A 21,384-nucleotide genomic window follows, 5' to 3' on the forward strand; every position below is an offset into this window, starting at 1 on the left:
AAACTAAGTTCTAATTATTTACTGGTTATTTATGTGAATGGTTTGTTTGTCAGTTCTCAATTTTATGTGTGCATGCTAGTGTTTAGTTTCCTCATAGAGTTCTGAAAACTTCTTCAAGGATGGCAGTGATTTGTTCATCACTGAATTAAACTCTTGGGTTTACAGAGATTACCAAAGATGACATTTCTTTTGTGTTGAGTCCTCCGTCTTTGTTCTTGTCAAACTTTTGGAATATCTTCTTCACTTTCTCCACTCTCATTTCTCTTAAAGCCATTGTTATTATAACAGTTTGTAAAGCAACAAAAGTGGAGAAAATGAGGCAATATAAAGAGTGAGTTTGCTTCAGGTTGAAAGATTCATGTTTTTGAAAGAAGACTGAACAGAGAGAGAGAAGTTGTTTGTCTATCAAAAACCTTTTCAGTTACAACTTTTTGAAAAACTGATCAAATAACTGAAAAACGAATCTGTAAATCCTATTTGAAAAGATGCGTCCTTTCCATTCAAAAGTAAGCAAACACATGCATTACACAATGGAACTTACATGAATTAAATTTTCACACGAGTTCTTGTTGCCAATATGCCATGTATAAAACATTGATAAATTGCCAAAACACGAAACATCTGTTTTTTTGCCAAAACACGAAACATCTGTTTTTTTGCTTCTTGAACGGGGTGGCCACACCGTTCAAGAGGCAAAAAAACAAACAAGTCATTTTTTCCAAGTTTTAGTCTCAAACGACATGGCCACACCGTTTGGGACCTAGTCCAAATGGTGTGGCCATGTCGTTTGAGACTAAGTCCAAACGGTGTGGCCACACCGTTCAAGTGGCAAAAAAACAGACAAGTCATTTTTTTAAGTTCAAATCTCAAACGACATGGCCACACCGTTTGGGACCTAGTCCAAACGGTGTGGCCATGTCGTTTGAGACTAAGTCCAAACGGTGTGGCCACACCGTTCAAGTGGCAAAAAAATAGACAAGTCGTTTTTTCCAAGTTCAAATCCCAAAAGTCATTTTTTCCAAAATCAAACAAACATACATACATCCATACAATTAATTCGACAAAAAAATACCATCAAATTTAAGAAAATTGTATCAAAAACCAAATTACAATTCCAACCACATGAACATTAATTACATAGACTTATTCTTAGTCAACATCTATTATTGGTATTTCGGACCCATCATTAGTGTGCTCGTCTTCCAATACTAAATTGGGAATGTTCAATACCGTAAATTACGCTTGTCTTGCTTGTAATGCAGTATCCCAACTATCTGCAATTAAGTGTCAAGCTCTACGCCATCTTCACATCGGTTTTGGAACCGGACAATCATCAACAAGTTCAACATGGACAAAATGACATCCCTGTACGTAAGCGGTACCCAACATTTTCTTTACTCTCTCAAGATTTGCTTGGGTTCTCAGTGGCAAAATAAGATGGCAGTACATACTTCCTAAATGTACGAGGAGGACATTAAATCTCAAAGCAAATAGATATCCAGCAAAGGGCATGCTCATCCACTTACCAGGGGGTGCCTAACCGCATTCATGGGAAATTGTAGGTTTCACGTACCTAATCTCACTGTGAGTGTACAATGTACAATATAGGGGGAGGTTGTCATTAAGTTTTTGTAACAACTCATTTCTCATCCACGACCACTCTTCCTGACTTCTTCCTAGTGCAATGCACATTGCTCTATACCCGCAATTGCCATCACCCACAGGGTTATCCACTTTAACAATATATTTGTGCAGTTCTTTTGGAATATCTAAACCGTAATGTTTTGGCCCCCTCAGGATGCCAATGTCTAAATTTTGAGGTGATTTTTTAGAAGAGTTATTCCGTGGTGTGGTTGTTTTAGGTGGTAAAGGTGATTTTTGAGAAGAGTTATTCTGTGGTGTGGTTTTTTTGGTGGCAAAGGTGGTTTCGGAGAAGACTTCTTTGTAGGTGGGTTTGGAGTAGCGTATTTCGATGGTGTGGGTGTTTTATGAGAAGGCTTGGAATTTGGCGTACATTCCGATTGTTACGACAAGACCCACTCTTCATGCTCACGTTGGGAATGTTCAAAACTAGATGAATCTTGCTTTGAAGAGTTCTCATCCTCAGTTGGAAGCTTTCTCTTGCAGCTACCCTTAGGTCGACCTTTGGTTTTCGCCTCCTCATGAGGTGGTTCTAGCCATGTACTTTCTGGCACAACAATCTCCATAAGTTTCCTAACCATAACCCCTCTTCTTCTTAGCGGGAAGCCATTTCATACCTTTTCATAAACATATCCATCGAAGGTCTACAATCGGGACCAACACCCACCGGACACACTTGGAAAAAGCGCATGAGTTTTCCAAAAGGGATCGATAGCACTCAAAGATATGGAACGTTCTTGCTTTTGAAGTTCAATGATTTCGTGAGCACATGGCAATCCATGACTGGTGCGCAAATAACACCCACAAATGAATTCAGAGTCCTTAGCAGCACGGCTTACACAGGTATCTAGTTCTTCATAAAGCAAGTCCAAACATTTTCTTGAGACCAGGTTTCTGAGTTCAAGAAATAAAGGAATCCAGTGGTGGTGTTGGGTTACAATCAGACTCTTCTCAAACGTACCTCTAATCTCAGACAGCTGGATCTCTAAAATTGGGTGGATCAAGTAAAACATACTTAGAAAATCATGTCTATTTGTGTTTCCTAGAACACGTTTCACCTGAGCATGAGACCCTTCGACTCTATTGGTCGTTGTACTCCCAAAGTGAATGTGTTGATCTGTCCAACAACACACGAATCGATCCTTGTAAGGTAACCAAGTCTCTCGCAGATAACTAACAAAATTGGAGTACTCAACCCTATAGTGTTTTCCAAAGCAGCAATTCTATGGTTGAAGATATCCTCAGTCCTCGATTTTACTACAGTGTTCCACGAGAACTGGCCTTTATCTACAAGTTATGTGGTGGGAAAAAAATCATTGCATTTCTGAAGGACGCACATAGAGATATGCCATCTACAGAGATGCTTGTGCGCGTCAGGAAACACAATATCAGGGGCACTCATCAAGGCCAAGTCCCTGTTAGACACGATCACAGATGGCCTTTCTTCACCCAGCAAATCATTAAACTAACGCAAAACCTACTCATAGTCTGTCCCTATTTCGGACTGGAGCAACATTTGACAGACCGTGAAAGACTTCCAGGTTGAAGTCACCCCCACAAACTGTACAAAAGGCCACCGATACTTATTGGTTTTGTAGGTTACGTCTATGATGAAAACTTTTGGAAAAGTCCGAGCCATTTTAACACCGTCCAGATGGGCCCATAACAATCCTGTTATCTCATCCGTATTCATATCCTCTCTCACCTCCTCGAAATAATGGTTTTCTGCTAATAGCTCACGCAATCTCTGCATTTGCGAGCGATCGTTCATATCCAATGTTCTCACCTTGTGCCTGGCATTGTAGACTTGATATATGCTAGATAGGTTATCAAGAAACCTATGTCTGATGGACATCAAAACTTCTTTAGGCTTAACTCCATTTTGAGTCATCTCTGACAAGAACTCGAATTGTGGAATAGTCAGTCGAGTAGCAAATGCATGTCCTTCAAGGGTCTTCACCAATGGATGGTTGTGAACACTATTAAGAACGACAATTTTCCAACTATCGACAGTGCCGCATTGGAAAATACATCTTAACTTAAATGGACATCCACGTTTCTTGGTTCCTGTATTTCTCTTATTAGCTTTCTTTGCTTTTTTGTGTGAACGATACACGCCCGAACTCTCGCAATCTAAATCTAGCCTTGGTACTCGGTTCCCGTTAGCATTATGCGACTTCCCAATTACCACAACCACATTACATTGTTTTCTCCAAGCAGTTGCCCAACCAATTACATCATTACATGTCTGAAATACCTAAAGATATGGAAGAAAACAACAATCAATAAACTAATATAATTTCATTTAGAAAATAAAAACAAGTGAAAACAATGCCTACTATGTACCTCTTCCGTAGTAAATATTTCTGTTGTATCCATTGAAAGCGGTTGAACATCATCTATGTCATTCGAGTTTCCAGAGTTCTCGAAACACACCGAAGGATCCTAAATAAAGAACAGTTGTTAATTGATGTTTGGCTTAAGTACCAAATGCCACAAACACACCGTTTATCACTGTTTGTGTTTTTCTATGTTCAAATCCTAAAACGACATGGCCACACCGTTAGAGATTCTAAAAAATATAACTTCATATTTTTTCCAAGTTCAAATCCCAAACGACATGGCCACACCATTCAAGTGGCAAAAAAACAGACAAGTCTTTTTTCCAAGTTCAAATCTCAAACGACATGGCCACACCGTTTGGACCAAATGGTGTGGCCATGTCATTTGAAACTAAGTCCAAACGGTGTGGCCACACCGTTCAAGTGGCAAAAAAACAGACAAGTCTTTTTTTCCAAGTTTAAATCCCAAACGACATGGCCACACCGTAGGTCCAAACGGTGTGGCCATGTCGTTTGAGACTAAGTCCAAATGGTGTGGCCACACCGTTCAAGTGGCAAAAAAACAGACAAGTCTTTTTTTCCAAGTTCAAATCCCAAACGACATGGTCACACCGTTTGGGACCTAGTCCAAATGGTGTGACCATGCCGTTTGGGACTAAGTTCAAACGGTGTGGCCACACCAGCAAGTTTTTTTTAGTCCATATGCCAAACGACATGGCCACATCGTTTTGGACACAGTCCAGACGGTGTGACCAAACTGTTTGGTGTGAAATACAAACGACCTAGCCGGGTTGTTTAATTACTACATGCATAATTATTACATATATAATTACTACATGCATAATTATTACATGTATAATCATTGTACACATCAATAATTACTACATGCATAATTATTACATGTATAATTACTACATGCATAATTACGTTTAATTTAGATTTACCTTATTCTTATTAAATGCATCATCATCCATTCCTCTATTTTCTTTACTTTGAACTTGTTCTACATTTTCTTCTTGAATGGGGTCACTTGGAACTTGTTCTATATTTTCTTCTTGAATGTGGTCATGATGCATTACATTTTCTTCGTCAGCTTCATGTTCTAAAATGGAGTTGGGCTCTTCCATTAGTGTTTAGTGTTAGGGTTTAAGGGTTTATGGTTTTTGATGGTGGAATAGAAGAGAATAGAAGAGAAGGGCTGAAAATGTTGCAACAAATCAAATTCACTTTGGTCTGGGAGGTGCCCAACACAAAACAACTTTTGGGACCAATAACACATTTGTAATAAGTGTTTTAGTTTCAGATTTTGGGTTTAATCTTTCTAGTTGATACATAACCAACATAAAAACCCCCTCATTACGTACTAACCCATAAAAACCACCTATTTTTTAAAAATATCCAAATAGACCAAAATACCCCTGTAAAAACCGGGCTGACGTCATCAATCTTTACTTATAATTTCGGCTTAAGGACAAACCGGGCTGACGTCATCCTATGTAAATTTGTATTTACATATGACAATATAAAATTACACAGTCTTCTTAACCTATTTAAATTTAAATTTTCATATGAAATTTTTTTTCATAAGAAAATTTATATTTATATTTACATATGAAAATTCATATTTACATAACCTGTGTCACCTGTCAGTTGTCAGAAAAAATGTCTATGAAATTTCATATTTGCATATGTAAATTTGTATGCACATATGTAATTTCATATTTGCATATGTAAATTTATATTTCCATAACCCGCGTCACCTGGTTAGAACTCAAATGTCAAAAAAACGTCTATAAAAATTCAGTGACTATAAATATAGTTTTACAAAATGTGTCTATATAACATCAAAATGAGGAATCAATGGAGCAGCGCCACCAAGGCCAGCCGGACGACGAGAAAGAGGAGCTTGAATAGGTTCTACAGCAGGTAGAATTTCAGGGGTCCTATTTCAGTTCACAACTCTGGTCACTTTCAGAGATCTTCTCTCTGGACTCAATCCCTTCGAAAGAGACAATATCATCAGAACCAACATTGTCGGCATCTGAAGAATTTGCAAGTATAGCTGGCTTCTCTTCTAATTCCAACCTAATAAAAAAATTTAAAAATAAAAAATTCATCTTTTTATTATTAGACTTCAAACTCTAACCGAGTGCTTCGAAGCAAGAAAGATAGCTTGATAGAGAGGAACTCACCAGGTAAAAGATGTATTAAGACACTAACAAGTTTGTCGAGAGAACTGAAAACAAGGCTACATCGCCACACGATCAACGCCCACGCCAATGGTCCCTGTTGTAGCATTTAGAAGGTTATATCATCAAAAACATGATCTACGCAAATCATCCATACAGAGCAGATGTGTAAAGAGTGGCAGTATACCTACCTCTGCAAAGGAGAAGCAAACCATGAAAAACTTTTCATTTCTTGGAAACAAGAGAAGCATGACCAAGAAAATTGTATTGGCATAGTAGTAAAAATCCTACAAAAATACAATTGCAATCATGAGACAATTTAAGATCCCTAGATAAATAAAATAGTATTTTTCTATACAATAAACATTTATCTGTTGTCTACTTTTGCCTACGTTTGGCCTACTCTTTGCATATAGTCACAGTAGGATTCAAACAATTTGAAATGGCTTCCTTATCTAGCTTATCAAAATCATTACAAGTACAACACAATTACTTTATAAAACTCAGAAAAAAGCAGGATGATGAATGACGATGCGGTCAGTCTTAATTTGAACTTCTTTTCGTATCAGGAATTATAGATTTTCTTTTCTGGATGAACTCCCTACCAGTTTATGGAACTTTCAGAATATACCAAGCAGGTCAATAAGTACACTATTACCAAATTACTTGAGACATAAAACTGCTCACCAGAAGATAGTAATGCCATTCCATGAATCGATAGTATATCCATCGGAGAGGAACGAACGTGACGAAAAACAAACAGTATACATACGAAATATCTTGTGGTCCTGAAACTAGGAAAGTTACAAGTAAATAGTTTGTTAACAAACACATTTCTCCTTTCAAATAAACTTCTTACTCACTTGCACCCAACAAGAAGCAAAATGTGCCGAAGCCAAGAACTCCACATAGATGGGCCACCTACATAATTAACAAACCATCAAACAAAATTAGTCCATCTGAAGCTTGCCCATCAACCCAAACAATTCCAAAATCGAAACTTTAACAAGAAAAAATCTATAAAGAAACAAACACACGTACACCTTGGTAATAAATCTTTCATGTTCCTCAACTTGTTTTGCAATTTTAACAGTTTGTTTTGACAATATCTCTTTCGTTTTCTCCTTTGTTTCGGCAACTTTCTACATATTCAACATACACAATATTAAACAACAAAAGAACCAATCGTTACAAAGGAAGTTAAATCGTGTTATCCAAGCAGATGAATCGGTGTTTTTCTCAATTGAGAAATAAAATAGGTCAAATCGTGTTATCCAGATGAATCGGTGTTCTTCTTAGTTGAAATTTTGATTAATATGGAAAAAAGGTAAAATGGGTAATAAAATAAAATAGGAAATAGAAATCGGACTGGAATTTCGCTGTTATTGGAAAGCAGGGAGTTTTTGTGATATGGGCCGATAAATAGGGAAGTTATGTGATATGGGCCGATAGAAAGGGGTTTACACTCATCCGGATTCAAACCAAGGGGCTGAGCCCCATTTCTTGGTTTCAGTTTTTGGGGTCTGCCCAACACAATATGGGTCCGGCAGTAATAAACACCAATCCAATTGAGAGGTCGGTCATATCGGCCCTAATAGTCACCGTTAACCCGACTGACTGGTCCACTTTCTTCAAATTCTTCAAATTGAATCAACGGAAGCTTTCCATCGTGCAAAGGAACTCGAATTAACAGCGGTATATTAGATGGAGGAATCAGAGAACAGAAAAGAAAGACTAAGAGCGATGCGAATAGCAGCAGCAGCTAATGCACAAGAAGCCCCATCCACAATTCCTACTAATCTCTTCAATCCCTTGGCAGAAACTTCTACTACTAATATGCCGGGCCCACAACCCCCTGCGAGGTTTGATTTTTATACAGATCCTATGGCAGCTTTTTCTGGGAATAGAACAAAGAGTCAGAAATTAGAGCCGGGTTTACCGAATTACGGCCCATTACCAGGTAATCATTAGTGTTATTGCTGTTTTTCAGGAATCTTTATATTGTTCCTCTTATTTCTATTGTTTTAATGATTATAATAGTACTCAGAAGAGTAAAATACTAATGAAAACCTTCCATGAGCTATATGTAGTCGAAAGTGCCTGGAACTTTAACTGCGTAAACTAACCAATTGCTTTCGTTCATTTGGCAATAGACTTATAATTTTTCAATAAATATATGGTCCTTTCCTTTCCGATTGATGCTGTTTTGCTTAAGATATGATAATCACTTGTAGTTACCTTCACATGAGTGTCTGATCTGGTACTTATAAATTTTGCTCACACAAATTTTGTATATGACTTTGTTTTTCGACTGATTCAGGACCAAGGAACCTTGATACAACTCCTCCTACTCATCAGTTTAATCAGAGTTATTCCTCTAATCAAAGAACGTATGAAGCGCCATTCCCTTATAGCAACCCTGGTCCATGGAGAAGTCCAATCGGAATGGCCAGACCGTTTCCTCAACAACTTGGAACTCCTCCTGCTGTCTGGAACAGACCAGGTGACACAGGTGGTTGTAGTTTCCTACCCAACTCACCTATTGGTGGTGGTTTCCCTAGCCCCGATTTTGGACAGAGAGATAGTTCTAATCCTGGAAGAAGCAATGGTGTTCAATACAGCAACAGTTCCAACCCTGGTTTTGGACGGGGAGATAGTCCTAATCCTGGAAGAGGCAACAGTGTTCAATACAGCAACAGTTCCAACCCTGGTTTTGGACGGGGAGATGGTCCTAATTTTGGAAGAGGCGACGGTGTTCAATACAGCAACAGTCCCAACCCTGGTTTTGGACAAGGAGGTATCCCCTACCCATATTCTGGAAGAGGCAGTGGATTGCAGTTCAGCAACAGGGGATGCCCAGGTTGGGGACGGGGAGGTAGCCCTAGTCCCAATGCTGGAAGAAGCAGTGGATACCGGTTTGGAAGCAGTTCCAGCCCTGGGTCAGGAAGGGGTGGCGGAAGAGGACGAGGTTTCCATGGTCATGTCTCGGCGCGAGAGAGCCCTGAGCTGTTTTACAACAAGTCCATGCTAGAAGATCCATGGAGGTTTTTGAAACCTGTTGTTAGAGAAATAACTGTGTCAGAGGAAACTTCTTGGCTTCCGAAATCAATCAGTAGGAAGGACATAGTACCAAAAGCTGCCACTGTATTTCCATCTGGATCTATTGCTGAGTTAGTGGCTGCCTCTTTGAAAGAGGTTAATAATGATATAAATATTGTATGAGGTGGGTTTCCAAAGGGTTGAAGCTGGAATTTCCGTTGTGTTTCAATTAATTTAGCTCTTTGCCAATTGCCTTTGAATGTGCCTTATATAATTTCCCATGTCACATTACTGTAGTAGTTAACGTCCATTCAATCCTTTTTTAACTCTTCACCAGAGTGTCAAAGAAGATTTTGAAGAACAGCTTTTAAGGAGTGGAAAACCTGGCCTTCACAATCTTATTCAGAGAGAAATTGCTAGGTGCCAGTAGCCAAATGAATTTGTCCAGCTATGGCTAATACAGAGGTATTTCATTTTGTTGAGCAACTCAGCATATTTTTACTGGTTAAGAAAATTTGAAATGAGTCTTTCTGATGTGGAAAAAGTCATAAGTTTTTTCTCATTGAGGTGTTTCTACTGCAAAATGGAATGATGATATTGAGTTTAGTTTGATGTAATGTATAGGCCATGCTAGGAGTGGTCTAGAACCATATCGAAGTATAAATCTGAGTTTGTTTTGCACCTGATTTGGGTCACTGCTAGAAAAGAATTTTGTGCTAGAAATGTGATGTGTTATGACTATTTTGTGGTCCTGCATCAGTTACATATTTGGGGCGTTTGACAACCATTATGAGAATCCATTTTAGGGCCAATAATTGATTATGATTATCATAATCGATTTTGCATATAAAAAAAATGTGTTTGGTAAAATTATTTATAAACCATTATCTCATTCTCTATTAAAACATAGGGGTCGTTTGGCAACAATTATGATAATCCATTTTATGACATAATCTAGGCTAATTTCCTAAATAGTAACCCATAATGTCAATTTGTTTCCAAGTAGTAACCACTCCAATTTTGACTTGTCAACTTAGTTTTGGACATTTTTGCCATTCTTGACATATTCTGAGATTGCCCACGTGGACCTGTAAATCTGTTGCAACACACTGTCTAGTTTTAGTAACGATTTTAGTGATTTTAAGTGATTTGATGGGTGGGTGGAAAGATATCATAGATTATCTTAGAGATGAGCAGATGAAAATGAACGGTCATGAATGCATTTGCTGTTTTGATGTATTGAGATTCGTAAAATTACGATGGAGGGTTTACATTAAGACTGTTTATATTTTAATTACCAAAAAAATATTTTTAATAAAAAAAACATAGAGATTAAAACCTACAAAAACATAGAAAAATAACATTAATTAAGATGTATTACGGTACTAAAACTGATTCAACACAAGGAACAAAAGTAAAACTGATTCAACAAAAGCAAAAGAGAAGGCATGTTCTTAATTACAATGTTCAAAAGATAGACATGTTCTTCTTCCAAAACCATCATCAACAAAAGGAACAAAACCTACACAAATTCTAACAAGACATAAACACACTAGCATAAACTTGAACACAGTAACAAAACCTACACATTAATCTTCCTCATCATCCTCGTCCTCCTCATCGCCCTCGTCCTCCTCATTCTCGTCGCCATCATCACCATAGCTACCATCACTTGAACTTGAACTACCATTAGCCATGTCTTGGTCCTCCCACATATATTAAGGCGCATCCCCATCATAATAAGGGTCCCACATCCTTTAATCGTCTTCTTCTTCTTCTTCGTTGTAATCATCAGTGGAATATGTATCCCACATTTCCTCCTCGTTAGAATAATAATCAGTAGTTTCACTGCCCGACCAATCAGGGAATCTAGGAAGAGGCATTAAAAGAAATTGAGATAAAACATTTGAATGGGATTGTTGCTAATAGTGAAAAGATTACAATATGAGAGATGATGAGATGACTGTTATCCATTGTTATTTCCAGAGTGGTTCTAAAGATAAAACTTTGCGGGAAACAAGGCAGCGTAATTAAGTGGGGTGGTTAGTTTACCTTACCTTACTGTATTGTAAATGGTCATCATGACAAACACAAAAACCAAGGGTCAGCCGAAGACCAATCGGAATATGAAGCGAATTTTGTCAAATGTGATTCGTAGCAATTTGGTGGTATACTAGAGGACATGCAAGTATACAACTGCAGGGCATGCAACTCTATAAATGAATGGAATTAATTAATAATAATTATCAATGTACAAGAGAGTTACTGATAGTCCTAAGGCCACAATTTAGTTATTAATTAGATAGAGAAACATGAACATCACTATTTTGGCGGGAAATGTGAAGATTGACATGTGTCCCCTATTTATTGAAGGCCTTTTATTTATTTAAAGGCAAACAAATCTATTTTTCAACTGTTTATTTCATGATATTTAGTGGCAAACATGTTTCGGCATATTTCACCCTTCATGATATTTAATGGCAAGCACCAACCCAGTTATTTCCTTTATTTTTTAAATTTTATTTGTATTAATTATATAGACAATGTATATGAGAGTTGCTAATATTACTAGGGTCGGAATATATTTATTAATTGGATAGAGGAATCAACATGGACATTACTATTATGGTGGGAAATGACGTTTAACATGTGGCGGGAAATGACCTTGGCCCGTGTCAGTAACCAAAACTTAAAGAAATCAATTGGGAATTAGGGGAGAAAAATCGTCCTAGTGAACCTCAATTTGGAAACCCTAATTGACCTTGATTTTTAGTTTCACTCTAATTTCCATATTCTAACCCTCCTTTACGGTTTGAATTATTGGTGGAGAAATGAAGAAGCTTAACTTGACATGTAGAATGTCATTAGATAAAATGCAAAAATTATTTGGTGGATTTAGTAAGGAAGAAAGGGAGGATTTTGAGAAGTCCTGTTTTTGAAGTTTTTTGCAAATCCAAAAAAACATGCACACAACTACACTTGTTTGTGCCATAGTTAGCCACAAAGTTGGTAGACTTTGCTATCGGATTGGTAACAAATATTTGGTGTTCAAGAAGAGTGATGTTGCATTGATTATGGGTTTTAGTGTAAACTCTGTTGTTAACTCATTCTACACCACTGACGTGAAGAACAACACATCAGAATTTTGTACTAGGTTTTTTAAAGGAAACACTGTTATTGAGACAAAAATATTAGATGCTTTAGTGGTGGCGAAATCTAGTGGTAGTGAAGATAAAAGTGATATATTTAGCCTTAATAGGTTGTATGTGTTGCTCCAAGTTGTGCTTCCTGGATATTCTAGGACTGTAGATGGAAGGTATGTTGATCTTGCAGAGGACCTAATTGCTTTTGATCAGTTTCCATGGGGCACACCTTGCTTTGAGATGTTGGAGTACTATTTGGATGATATTTACAAAAATGTGTTAGCTGAGAAGGACTCCTTTGCAGTTTATGGTTGTGTTATTTGTTTTGATATTTGAGCATACCTTCACATCCCTTCTCTTGGGGCTTGTAAGGCATTGAATGGCAAATTCCCAAGAATACTTGATTGAGATCAGTTGCCTCCTAAGAACTTACATCTCCAAACCTGGAAGAAAAAGCTCGAGCCTCTTAAGGGTAAGGTTGTTGTTTTTGACACTTTGGATATTGAAGAAGAAGAAATGAATGAAGATGTAATGAAGGTGGCTTTCAACCAACGGGCCACACAACCGGGCCGCGATCGGTTTTGGAGGAGATGCTTCGAGAGACAAAGTGCATCTATTGAAAGGCCTTGTAAGCATATCATTCAAACTCTGCATTATTTATTATTTGACATATGTTGTCTGTATCATAAACTCTGCATTGTTGATTATATTCTTCAACTGGATACATCAGCATTGCCTTATTAATGGCTTGATATTTGTTGCATTCATAAGAAAGGTTCTTAAACTGGATATATATCAGGTAGTCTATGTTAGTTTTGTGTTCACTCACAGGATAGCTTCATAAATTGGATATATTAGGAAGTCTATGTTAATTTTGTGTTGACTTATAAGATAGGTTCTTAAACTTGATATGTCAGGAACTCTATGTTAGTTTTGTGTTGATTCATAAGATAGGTTCTTAAGATGGATATATCTGGAAGTCTATGTTAGTTTTGTGTTGACTCATAAGATAGGTTCTTAAACTTGATATATCAGGAACTCTTTGTTAGTTTTGTGTTGACTCATAAGATAGGTCCTGCAACTGGATATATCAGGAACTCTATGTTAGTTCTGTGCTAACTCATAAGATACACCAGCAATTATATATTAGATAACACATATGTTTACTTATTCAAACTAACTTTTGAATAAAGTTTAGGGTGGCTTGGAATGAGATCAAGTCTGAAATTAGGACATGTATGGATACAATACTGCAAGGGGTTTTACAGGGTGGGAAGAAAATTGGATTGGGTGAACCATCATCATCTCAGGGGATAGTGAAGGGACCAAGAACAAAGAAAACACGGGGAAGGATATCAAGCTCTTCCAATGCTGATAATGTTGTCAAACAACCTACTACACGATTTGTTAAGAAGAAAGTTGAAGCAGTTGTGGAACAAGTTGTGTCTACACTACCTTATAAGAGGAAGTCATCATCCCCACCTTCTAAGAGGAAGTCATCATCCTCTAAGAAAGTTACATTTGATTTTTCAAATGAGGTTGGATAAAATAGAAAAAGAGGAGTGGATGTTGTACCCGTCAGTGAAGTTCTTGAGAAGAATACAATATCTGTGGGGTTTAAAATGTTAAGGATGAGGGGTGAAGAGAAACAAAGTATGCAGCAAGTGAGAGTCCAGCCACCAAGGTCAAGTAAAGTAGAGGCTGTAAAGGCTAGCAAAAGGTAAACAATTTGAAAAGATGTCAAGTCAGTGAGAAAAGAAAAGAAATGGAGGCTAAGAGCAAGGAAGCTGACAAACCAAAAAGAAGAAGAAATTTGATTGGTTTAGGCGAGTAAGAAGGAGATGAAAATGTTGTTCAAGAATATGAAAAAGAAGCAACGGAGGGAGAGAGTAGTGAAACTGATCTTTTTGCAGCACCTGATATTTTGAGAGATATTAGTGAAGAAATACCCAAGACTCCTCATGATGACTAGGTGATGGGGGAAGACTACATGATTTTTTCCAAGAACCTGAACCTGAACATGAAGGCCCTTATGATAATGATGAAGGTGCTCCAGAGTTTGTTGTTGAGGAGGTTGAAGAAAGGGTTGTTGATGTGGTTGAGGAGTCTTTGAGCAATGAAGTGCTAGAAGAGGGTGTGAGAGAGCCTGTTGATGAGAATGTGGGGGAGGGATTCAATGACCATACTATGGTTGGCCAAAGTCCCCTAGTCCTAGTTCGTACTACAGTTGTTGTTGAGCATGTTCCATTTATTAGTCCCTTAGCCATTTCTACTGGTGATGGTCCCTTGCTTACACCTTATGGTGATGTTCCATCCAATGATGATGTTAATATTGATGGGGAAGAAATCCTTAACTCTAAAATGGAGAAGGTCACATTTTTTGTTTTACTTTCTACCAGTAATGACATAACTGACTTGCCTGCATTGTCACCCACAACCGCTGAAGTTACTAAGGTGGATATTCAGCAAGAAACTATTGTTGTGCAATCTAAAGTTGATGTTGTGATGTTGGGGGAACATGATAATGATGTAGATGATGATAATGCTGTGGAGGGGGAAATGGTGGTCCCTTATGTGGTGCTACGCATACATAGTCAAATGGAAAAGAAAACTGAAGAAACACACGAAAGAAGAAAGAAGAAAGAAGAAAGAAGAGAAGGCAAGGGATGCAAGGTCAGTCATGGGAAGAAAAAATTGAAGGAATGTGATGAGCTGATCAAGTTTGCTTTGGCCAAAACATTTATCAAGAAAACCACCACCAAATGTGACCTCCTCGTACTACAGTACTATTGGAAGATTTTTACAAGGTTGTAGAATCCACAAAACTATTTAGATGTTAGAGTGTTTGGATACAACCAGTCTATCTCATTGCATGGAAAAGAGTAGGTAGATAGTGAGGTCAGTACACAACTAACATATTTATGACTTAGGTGATCACCATATATGTGAAGCTGTTGATCAGGTGGTACATCAAACATTGTAAGGAAAATGACATTCCAGAAGAAGAAGTATATACTATCATTAAGGATGTATACTTTTCTGTAAGTTGTATCTCATTGGTTTTTTCACAGTTTTGTATAGTTCACCTTATTGATGAACTACTTCATGATTTTGTTGATGTAGAAATTCATGAACAGAGCGTATACGAACTTTAAGAAGAAGATGGAAGACCAAACCTTCAGTGGTGCAACTCCTGATGACAAAGCAGATAGTGGTGTGTATCATCCACATGAAGTTGTTAAAGAGTACTTAGACCCTTATAAAGGAAGGCTTAGAAATCAAGCACACCCATCCAGGGCAAAGGGTCTTATCATTCCTCTTCAAGTTGAAGGTAGCCACTGGGTTCTTGAAGTCTACAATTTTTCAAAGAGAAAAATGTACACATATGATTCTCTTAGTCTGAAGAAAGTTTCTGATGAGTAACTTGCTATAGAGACTTGCCTTACTTATGTCATGAGGTATGTTGATCCATTGTCACCTCATGATTTGGGAGCCCTTTGGGCTCATGAGTTTGTGGCTGTTACTTAACAACCAGATACAAATAGTTGTGGCCTCTTTTGCCTAGCTTATCTAGACTGCCTTCTGAGGGGTGTGCCTGATGAAGTAAACAATATAGAAATGCAACCCTATCGAATGAGCAAAAGGATTGGAATGGATATAATTAATTGTGGGTTGAATCCAGATACTATTTCAAAAAGCAAACAAGAGCAATTAGAGAAGAGTTTGGTGGATGCTACTTCTTCTATTTTGTGTTTAGTGAAATAGATAACTTTTTTGTGTGGTGTTGATTCTGGCATAAATGCTGATAGCTGTCTAATTTTAATATGTTAGTTCCAACATTTTTATTTCGAATTGATGGTGTCTATGGTGTTGTTAATATTATCAACGTCGAATTTGTCATTCATTGCTTCATGCCTTTATGCCTTGTTGTTATTTTTTAGGGTTTATGTTGGACTGATGAGTTAAGTTTTTAGTGAAGTGTTTTTATGGAATTTGTTGATGATAGTTCCTGTAATGCAATATGTCTATTGGAATATTTTGTTTCATCAAACCTTTGTGTATATATAGTTTAGGCGGAAAATTTTTTGGGTGGGAATAATTTGGCGCCAACACCACTTGGGTGGGAAAATAGTATGTTTTTCCTTTTATAAGTACAAACTAGGTTGCCTTCCTTCCATCCCATTTCTCTTTCTCTTGTTTTTCTCGTTCGGAATGGGTGGGGGATTCTACCAAGAATACAAATGTTGGTTCATCATCAACCAACAATGGCAACTATTTTGAGTGTGGGGAAATTGACCACTGGAAGATCAACTGTGTAGTGTCCTCTATGCTAAAAAATGAATATGAGGTATGGTGTTAGTACGAAGCCATATAGCATGGGAAGAAGGTATCTCTCATGCAGGGCCAAACCATGGAACGGTTTTAAATGGATAGATCTAGTAGGTGAAGGGACACATAAGGCTAAAGCACCTGTTAGTGAAGCAGAGGTGACAAAAGAAACCCAGTTGAAAGTCACCATTGATGGTCTAGTTAAAATGAAAATAGAAGGCAGTGTTGATGATGTTAGCCAACTTGTAAAGAAGCTATCCATTAGAGACTGACCACGTTACTATAATAGTTACTGATATTAATATTACAAGAAGGCGTCTGTTCATTATAAACCAAATTATGAAACCAAAATTGCCAACCAAAACTATCCAAAATATCAACTCCGAAGTAAAGCCAAAGAGGTAACAATAAAACTGACTTATATGCAACTGCAAGTGCCAATTTCAAACTAACCAAAGTTGCTGAGACTAGCTGCCACTATTGGTGATTGGTTAAAAGGAAGATCATATGTACTCTTCATATTCAAAATCTGATGGAATCCTAGCAGAAAAATCAATCCACTCAGCATCATCACTGGCAACCGTGCAACTTGCCTTATTGTGTCCAAGACCATCACAACGCGTACACTTTCTTCTTTGCACTGGGACTCCCTCTCCTTTAGAGTGTTTTCTCTTTTTCTGTGGCCTTCTGGGCATCATCTCATCAACCGGTGGATGGATGATGATGCCATCATAAACCCAAACCAACTGTTCTTTTCCTCTTAATGGTGTCCACTTCTCCCTATATGTATCCATCATCGTTTCTTTTGTGTACCAATGCATGCAAAACTCATATGCACATAGCTTACCTTCATCGATTGCCTTCATAGCATGGCTATAAGGAAGACCAACATGCTGAAAGAAACCGCAATTGCAAGTCCTCTCCAAAAGGTCTATGGTGTCAGTACGGTCCACTGATTGCACAGAGTAAACGTGCTCACTTGCCTTTGCCACTGTGAAAGGCCTACTCATATATCTCGACGAGATGAGCACATCCTCGACTGATTTGGTCAGTTTTGTCTTCAGCTTCGACGCCATCACCCGGTAGTCATAGAAATGTTTCATTATGTTCAACCTGATACCATTGACAAGAGATGTCACTAGCATAGCTCTCTCTGGAAGTATCATCTTGTTCCAGCTCTCTATGTGATTTGTGTAACAAATGCCATACCTTATCATTTTAGCAAAAGCACAACACCACGACTCTTTTGGAATCTTAACAATCTTTGCATAACCTTTGTCATCGCAACAGTAAATCTGGCTCATTAATCTTACAAATTCTGCCTGTTCATAAGTTTCAGCAGCTCTCTTTACCTTCCCTTTTGTCTCTTACTTAGTCACACAATTTGAAATGTGTTGTGCACAAAAGCAATGAACCGCATTAGGAAGTATTTTAGGCACGACCTGAAGAATGCTTGCATGCCTATCAGAGAGAAGAACAAAGTTTTGCTCAGTCCCAACAACAAGGTCTCTCAACTTTTCCAGAAACCAATCCCAGTGGCCATTATTTTCCTTTGGGACTATGACAAATGCAATTGAAAACACGTGGCTATCACCATCAGCCGCGATAGCAGTTAGTATGACTGACTTGTACCTACCTGTCATAAAAGTGCCATTAATCATAATCAATAGACGAAGACATCTTTTGTAAGCTCGGATAGTGACGCCGTTCAAACTTGTGATCAGGGGCGGACGACATTAGCAGCTCGATGAAACAATTTGAATCCACTATTTTAAGTTCTTTACAATAATTTGGCAACATTTGGTACGACTGATTGAAACTTCTCCTTATCTGCAAGCAAAAAAGCCAAACGAACATAGGTTAGTTATTGCTACTGTTGAGTTCATCACTTGCTGATATGGCTAAGGCACCTTTTGCATTGCAATTTCTTTCACTTTCCAAGCAACTTTATACGACACATTTATCTGGTGTGCATTATTTACCTCTAATTGCAAATGTTTTGGTGCCATATCAATGTTGTCTTTAAGTTTCGATTTCACAACTTCTGAAACCCATTTTGCATTGGCTTGTGCATTAGTTGTAATTGCTTGATCTTGTGAACATGTATGTGCTTCTCTGAAGGTTATAATAACCCATATATCAGAACCAGTGGTTGGCTTTGCAAACAAATGAAATGTGCAACCAGGAGACTTACACTTCATATAGACCTTGTGAGGAGAAGTGCTCGTACGACGCAAATCAAACAAGTTTGCTATTGCGTATGACTTCATGTCTTTTATAAGATCATCCTGAGTAGGGTAGTGTTGTCCTACTTTAGGAGGAACAAACTTTAGCGTCACATGAGGAGGAGTTACATCCACTTTAGGTGGTGTCTCTAGACTATGGGGAGAGTGAAGAGGATCATATCCTTGATGTAAGTTTTCTAAATTGAGTTCTTTCGCACCGAATAGTGTAGCATCAACCATTCCATCCATTTCAATATCAGGTTCACTTAGGCCTTCCCCATCATTAACAGTCATAGGCGTGTCTCTGATCAGCTCCCAAATATACGTTTTATTACCCTTATATTGTTGCATTATGACCCTTCTTACGCTTAATGGATAGACAACTCATAGCTTTTATTGCCTTTTTCAGGTTACAGAGAATTTCAGATCACTTATCATAAAAGCTGCGTCTTAGTACCTAAAGGAGCCTTAATCATGCTTATTATGAAAACCAAAGTTGCTATGAAAAAGTGTTGAAAAAGTCAAAGTCAACGGTTAAAGTCAACAGTCAAAGTCAAATGTCAAAAGTCAAAGCCCTCAACTCAGAAGACCAAAGATGGAGGCCCTTCTCTCAAAATATGGAATTCTCAAAAACCTACCTTGGTCAAGAAGAAAGCATAAAACAAAAGGAAAAACAAAAGCAAAAGTGAAGTGTGAGGTGTCTCAAAAGTAATGGAGGAGGGCAAATCAGTAAAAGGCAAAAGTAGGGGTATATAATCCCAAAAGTTAGGGAGAGAGAATGCATCTAGACTTAATCTAGTGTCATTAGGATTTATTTTTCTTGTTTTTCAATTCAAGTCTTTTACTTGATTGTTCTTCATTTCTTTCATTTCAATATTGTTATTGTTTTTACATTTTCAATCAATCAATCAATCTTATTTCTTTGTGTCAGTTCTTCAATCAATCAACCTCCTTTATTTGTTTTAAGTTATGTTTCTTTCAATCATTCAACAACTTTAACTTTGTTTTCAATGTTCTTCATAACTTAAATAAAAACACAAGTCCTAAAGATAAAAACTTTATCTTCTATTCTTCAAACTCCCATCATTCAAGCCCAAACAATCTAGGATGAACCTCACTTCTTACACTCTTTTGAATACTCATCAATATACAATAACTTCAAATGGCACAACCTTCATGGATTGAAGGAGCAAGAATTCTTAGTTGAGCATCTAAGAAGGGAAGCATCTTTCTCATCCTTTTCACTTATTGTTTTTTTTATTTTCGTTGATTTATTTTGTTATTTTTCTCTACTGACTTACTTTTTGCAAATACCAGGTTCAGAAATCAAAATATGGAGAGGAGTTGAAGTTGCTGCCGCGAGATGACATAACTTGGCCAGAGCCGGCAGGTGACCGCGCCAGGTATTGTGCGCGACCGCCGGTTCGCCTAAGCACACCGTGGTCTAGTTTTTTCCAAATCCATATGTTTTTCGATGTTGAGTTGAACTTTGAGCCTGAATTTTGTAATAAAGTAGGATAAACCAGTGGAACTTGTTTGTAATAGTTAGAGATAAAAAGAAAAACGAAAAAAATTAGGAAAAATGGTTTTTGATTGATTGTTGTAGATGAACATGAGTTGAACTTGGTTGAAGTTGTATACTTAATTACTAAGGGATTAGAGTTTTCATTGCATTAGGAAGTTCAAGTGTGTGAGGCAAGTTGTGAATCATAGCTCACACACTTTGAATCAACTTGGTAATCAACACTCTAAGTCCATTTGACTCTAGTTAATCTAGATTATCAATCTTAAGCTAGTTAATATATTAGATTAGTATAGTATTAGTTTAGTTTTAAGTTTTGGGCCCTTGAAGGAAAAATTGTTTAATTATCAAAAACCCAACTTGTGGGCTTTTTAAGTGGGCCTTTGTTGTAACTTAAAACAGGGTAAAGCTCGAAAGGTTGGGTCTGATTCTCAAATCACGCGCCAACCGACATCGTCTTCTCCTTAAGCAGCGTGTAAGCACGGCTTGAGAGGTAAATTCTAAACCTCCTTGAAGCGTAAGTGAGAGGATACCTTGTGTGTTCAAGCATATTTACGTGATTGTTTGAAATTTAATTTCCGCACTGCAATTTACATTTGTGCATAAGGTTGAACCCGAGCCACATAACAACTATTGGGAAGTCATTCCCCAATGTAGGTAAATTGGACGTTGCTTGATTCTTGAAGCCCTAGACAAAAAAAAAAGAATTAAAATCAATCAACTAGAGCCAAAAGTAGTCACGCTCCTTCAGAAAAGAACAAAAATATTGCCACAAGGATTTAGAGTAATTAGTTACTAGATTCCGGTGGACCAACTACCTTCCTCACTCTCCTCCCCCAAATTCATCGCTAGTGAGATTCTTGGTAGCACACCACTTGGTGAAGTGACTGCCTACGCTTCTAATACGTGTATTAGAGCCATCCTAGTCTCGTGCCCAATTGTTCCCTTGAACGG

The 21,384-nt window shown here is 37.7% G+C and overlaps 2 protein-coding genes and 1 long non-coding RNA gene across 4 annotated transcripts; 1 reads left to right on the forward strand and 2 right to left on the reverse strand.

The window, feature by feature from the left end:
- Nucleotides 1-5,739: 5,739 nt before the first annotated feature.
- Nucleotides 5,740-7,547, reverse strand: LOC147492621 (uncharacterized). Its single transcript, XR_015198654.1, has 6 exons — nucleotides 7,216-7,547; nucleotides 7,036-7,093; nucleotides 6,860-6,960; nucleotides 6,364-6,459; nucleotides 6,176-6,269; nucleotides 5,740-6,068 (listed from the first exon to the last, which is right to left on the reverse strand). It is a non-coding gene; the product is annotated as an uncharacterized LOC147492621 (long non-coding RNA).
- A 193-nt stretch (nucleotides 7,548-7,740) lies between these two features.
- Nucleotides 7,741-19,833, forward strand: SIC (hydroxyproline-rich glycoprotein family protein). Of its 2 annotated transcripts, XR_015198653.1 has the most exons (4): nucleotides 7,741-8,132; nucleotides 8,493-9,395; nucleotides 9,549-9,676; nucleotides 19,318-19,833. XR_015198653.1 is itself a non-coding variant. In XM_086566017.1 (3 exons), exons 1-2 carry the CDS (start codon nucleotides 7,877-7,879, stop codon nucleotides 9,392-9,394), a joined length of 1,158 nt encoding a protein of 385 aa, XP_086422143.1. In that variant the 5' UTR covers nucleotides 7,741-7,876; the 3' UTR covers nucleotide 9,395; nucleotides 9,549-9,950. The 2 variants fall into 2 exon arrangements, 1 of the variants encoding a protein (XP_086422143.1); XM_086566017.1 differs by lacking the exon at nucleotides 19,318-19,833 and having other exon boundaries at nucleotides 9,549-9,950.
- On the reverse strand, nucleotides 17,187-19,259 carry LOC147492623 (uncharacterized). Its single transcript, XM_086567563.1, has 4 exons — nucleotides 18,594-19,259; nucleotides 18,398-18,513; nucleotides 18,126-18,315; nucleotides 17,187-18,005 (listed from the first exon to the last, which is right to left on the reverse strand). The coding sequence occupies exons 1-4, from the start codon at nucleotides 19,257-19,259 to the stop codon at nucleotides 17,187-17,189; spliced, it is 1,791 nt and encodes a 596-aa protein (XP_086423689.1).
- Nucleotides 19,834-21,384: the final 1,551 nt, after the last annotated feature.

This window comes from Coptis chinensis, chromosome 6, assembly GCF_015680905.1.
Source record: "Coptis chinensis isolate HL-2020 chromosome 6, ASM1568090v1, whole genome shotgun sequence".
NCBI classification, from domain to species: Eukaryota; Viridiplantae; Streptophyta; class Magnoliopsida; order Ranunculales; family Ranunculaceae; genus Coptis; species Coptis chinensis.

Bases quoted from the DNA above. Each gene is read 5' to 3' on its own strand.
- SIC (XM_086566017.1), top strand. From the start codon at position 7,877: ATGGAGGAATCAGAGAACAGAAAAGAAAGACTAAGAGCGATGCGAATA. The intron at 8,133-8,492 runs GTAATCATTAGT...CGACTGATTCAG, and splicing joins GAATTACGGCCCATTACCAG to GACCAAGGAACCTTGATACA.
- LOC147492623 (XM_086567563.1), bottom strand. From the start codon at position 19,259: ATGCAACAATATAAGGGTAATAAAACGTATATTTGGGAGCTGATCAGA. The intron at 18,514-18,593 runs GTGCCTTAGCCA...TTTTGCTTGCAG, and splicing joins AAGAAATTGCAATGCAAAAG to ATAAGGAGAAGTTTCAATCA. The intron at 18,316-18,397 runs GTTTGAACGGCG...TATGACAGGTAG, and splicing joins TCGTCCGCCCCTGATCACAA to GTACAAGTCAGTCATACTAA.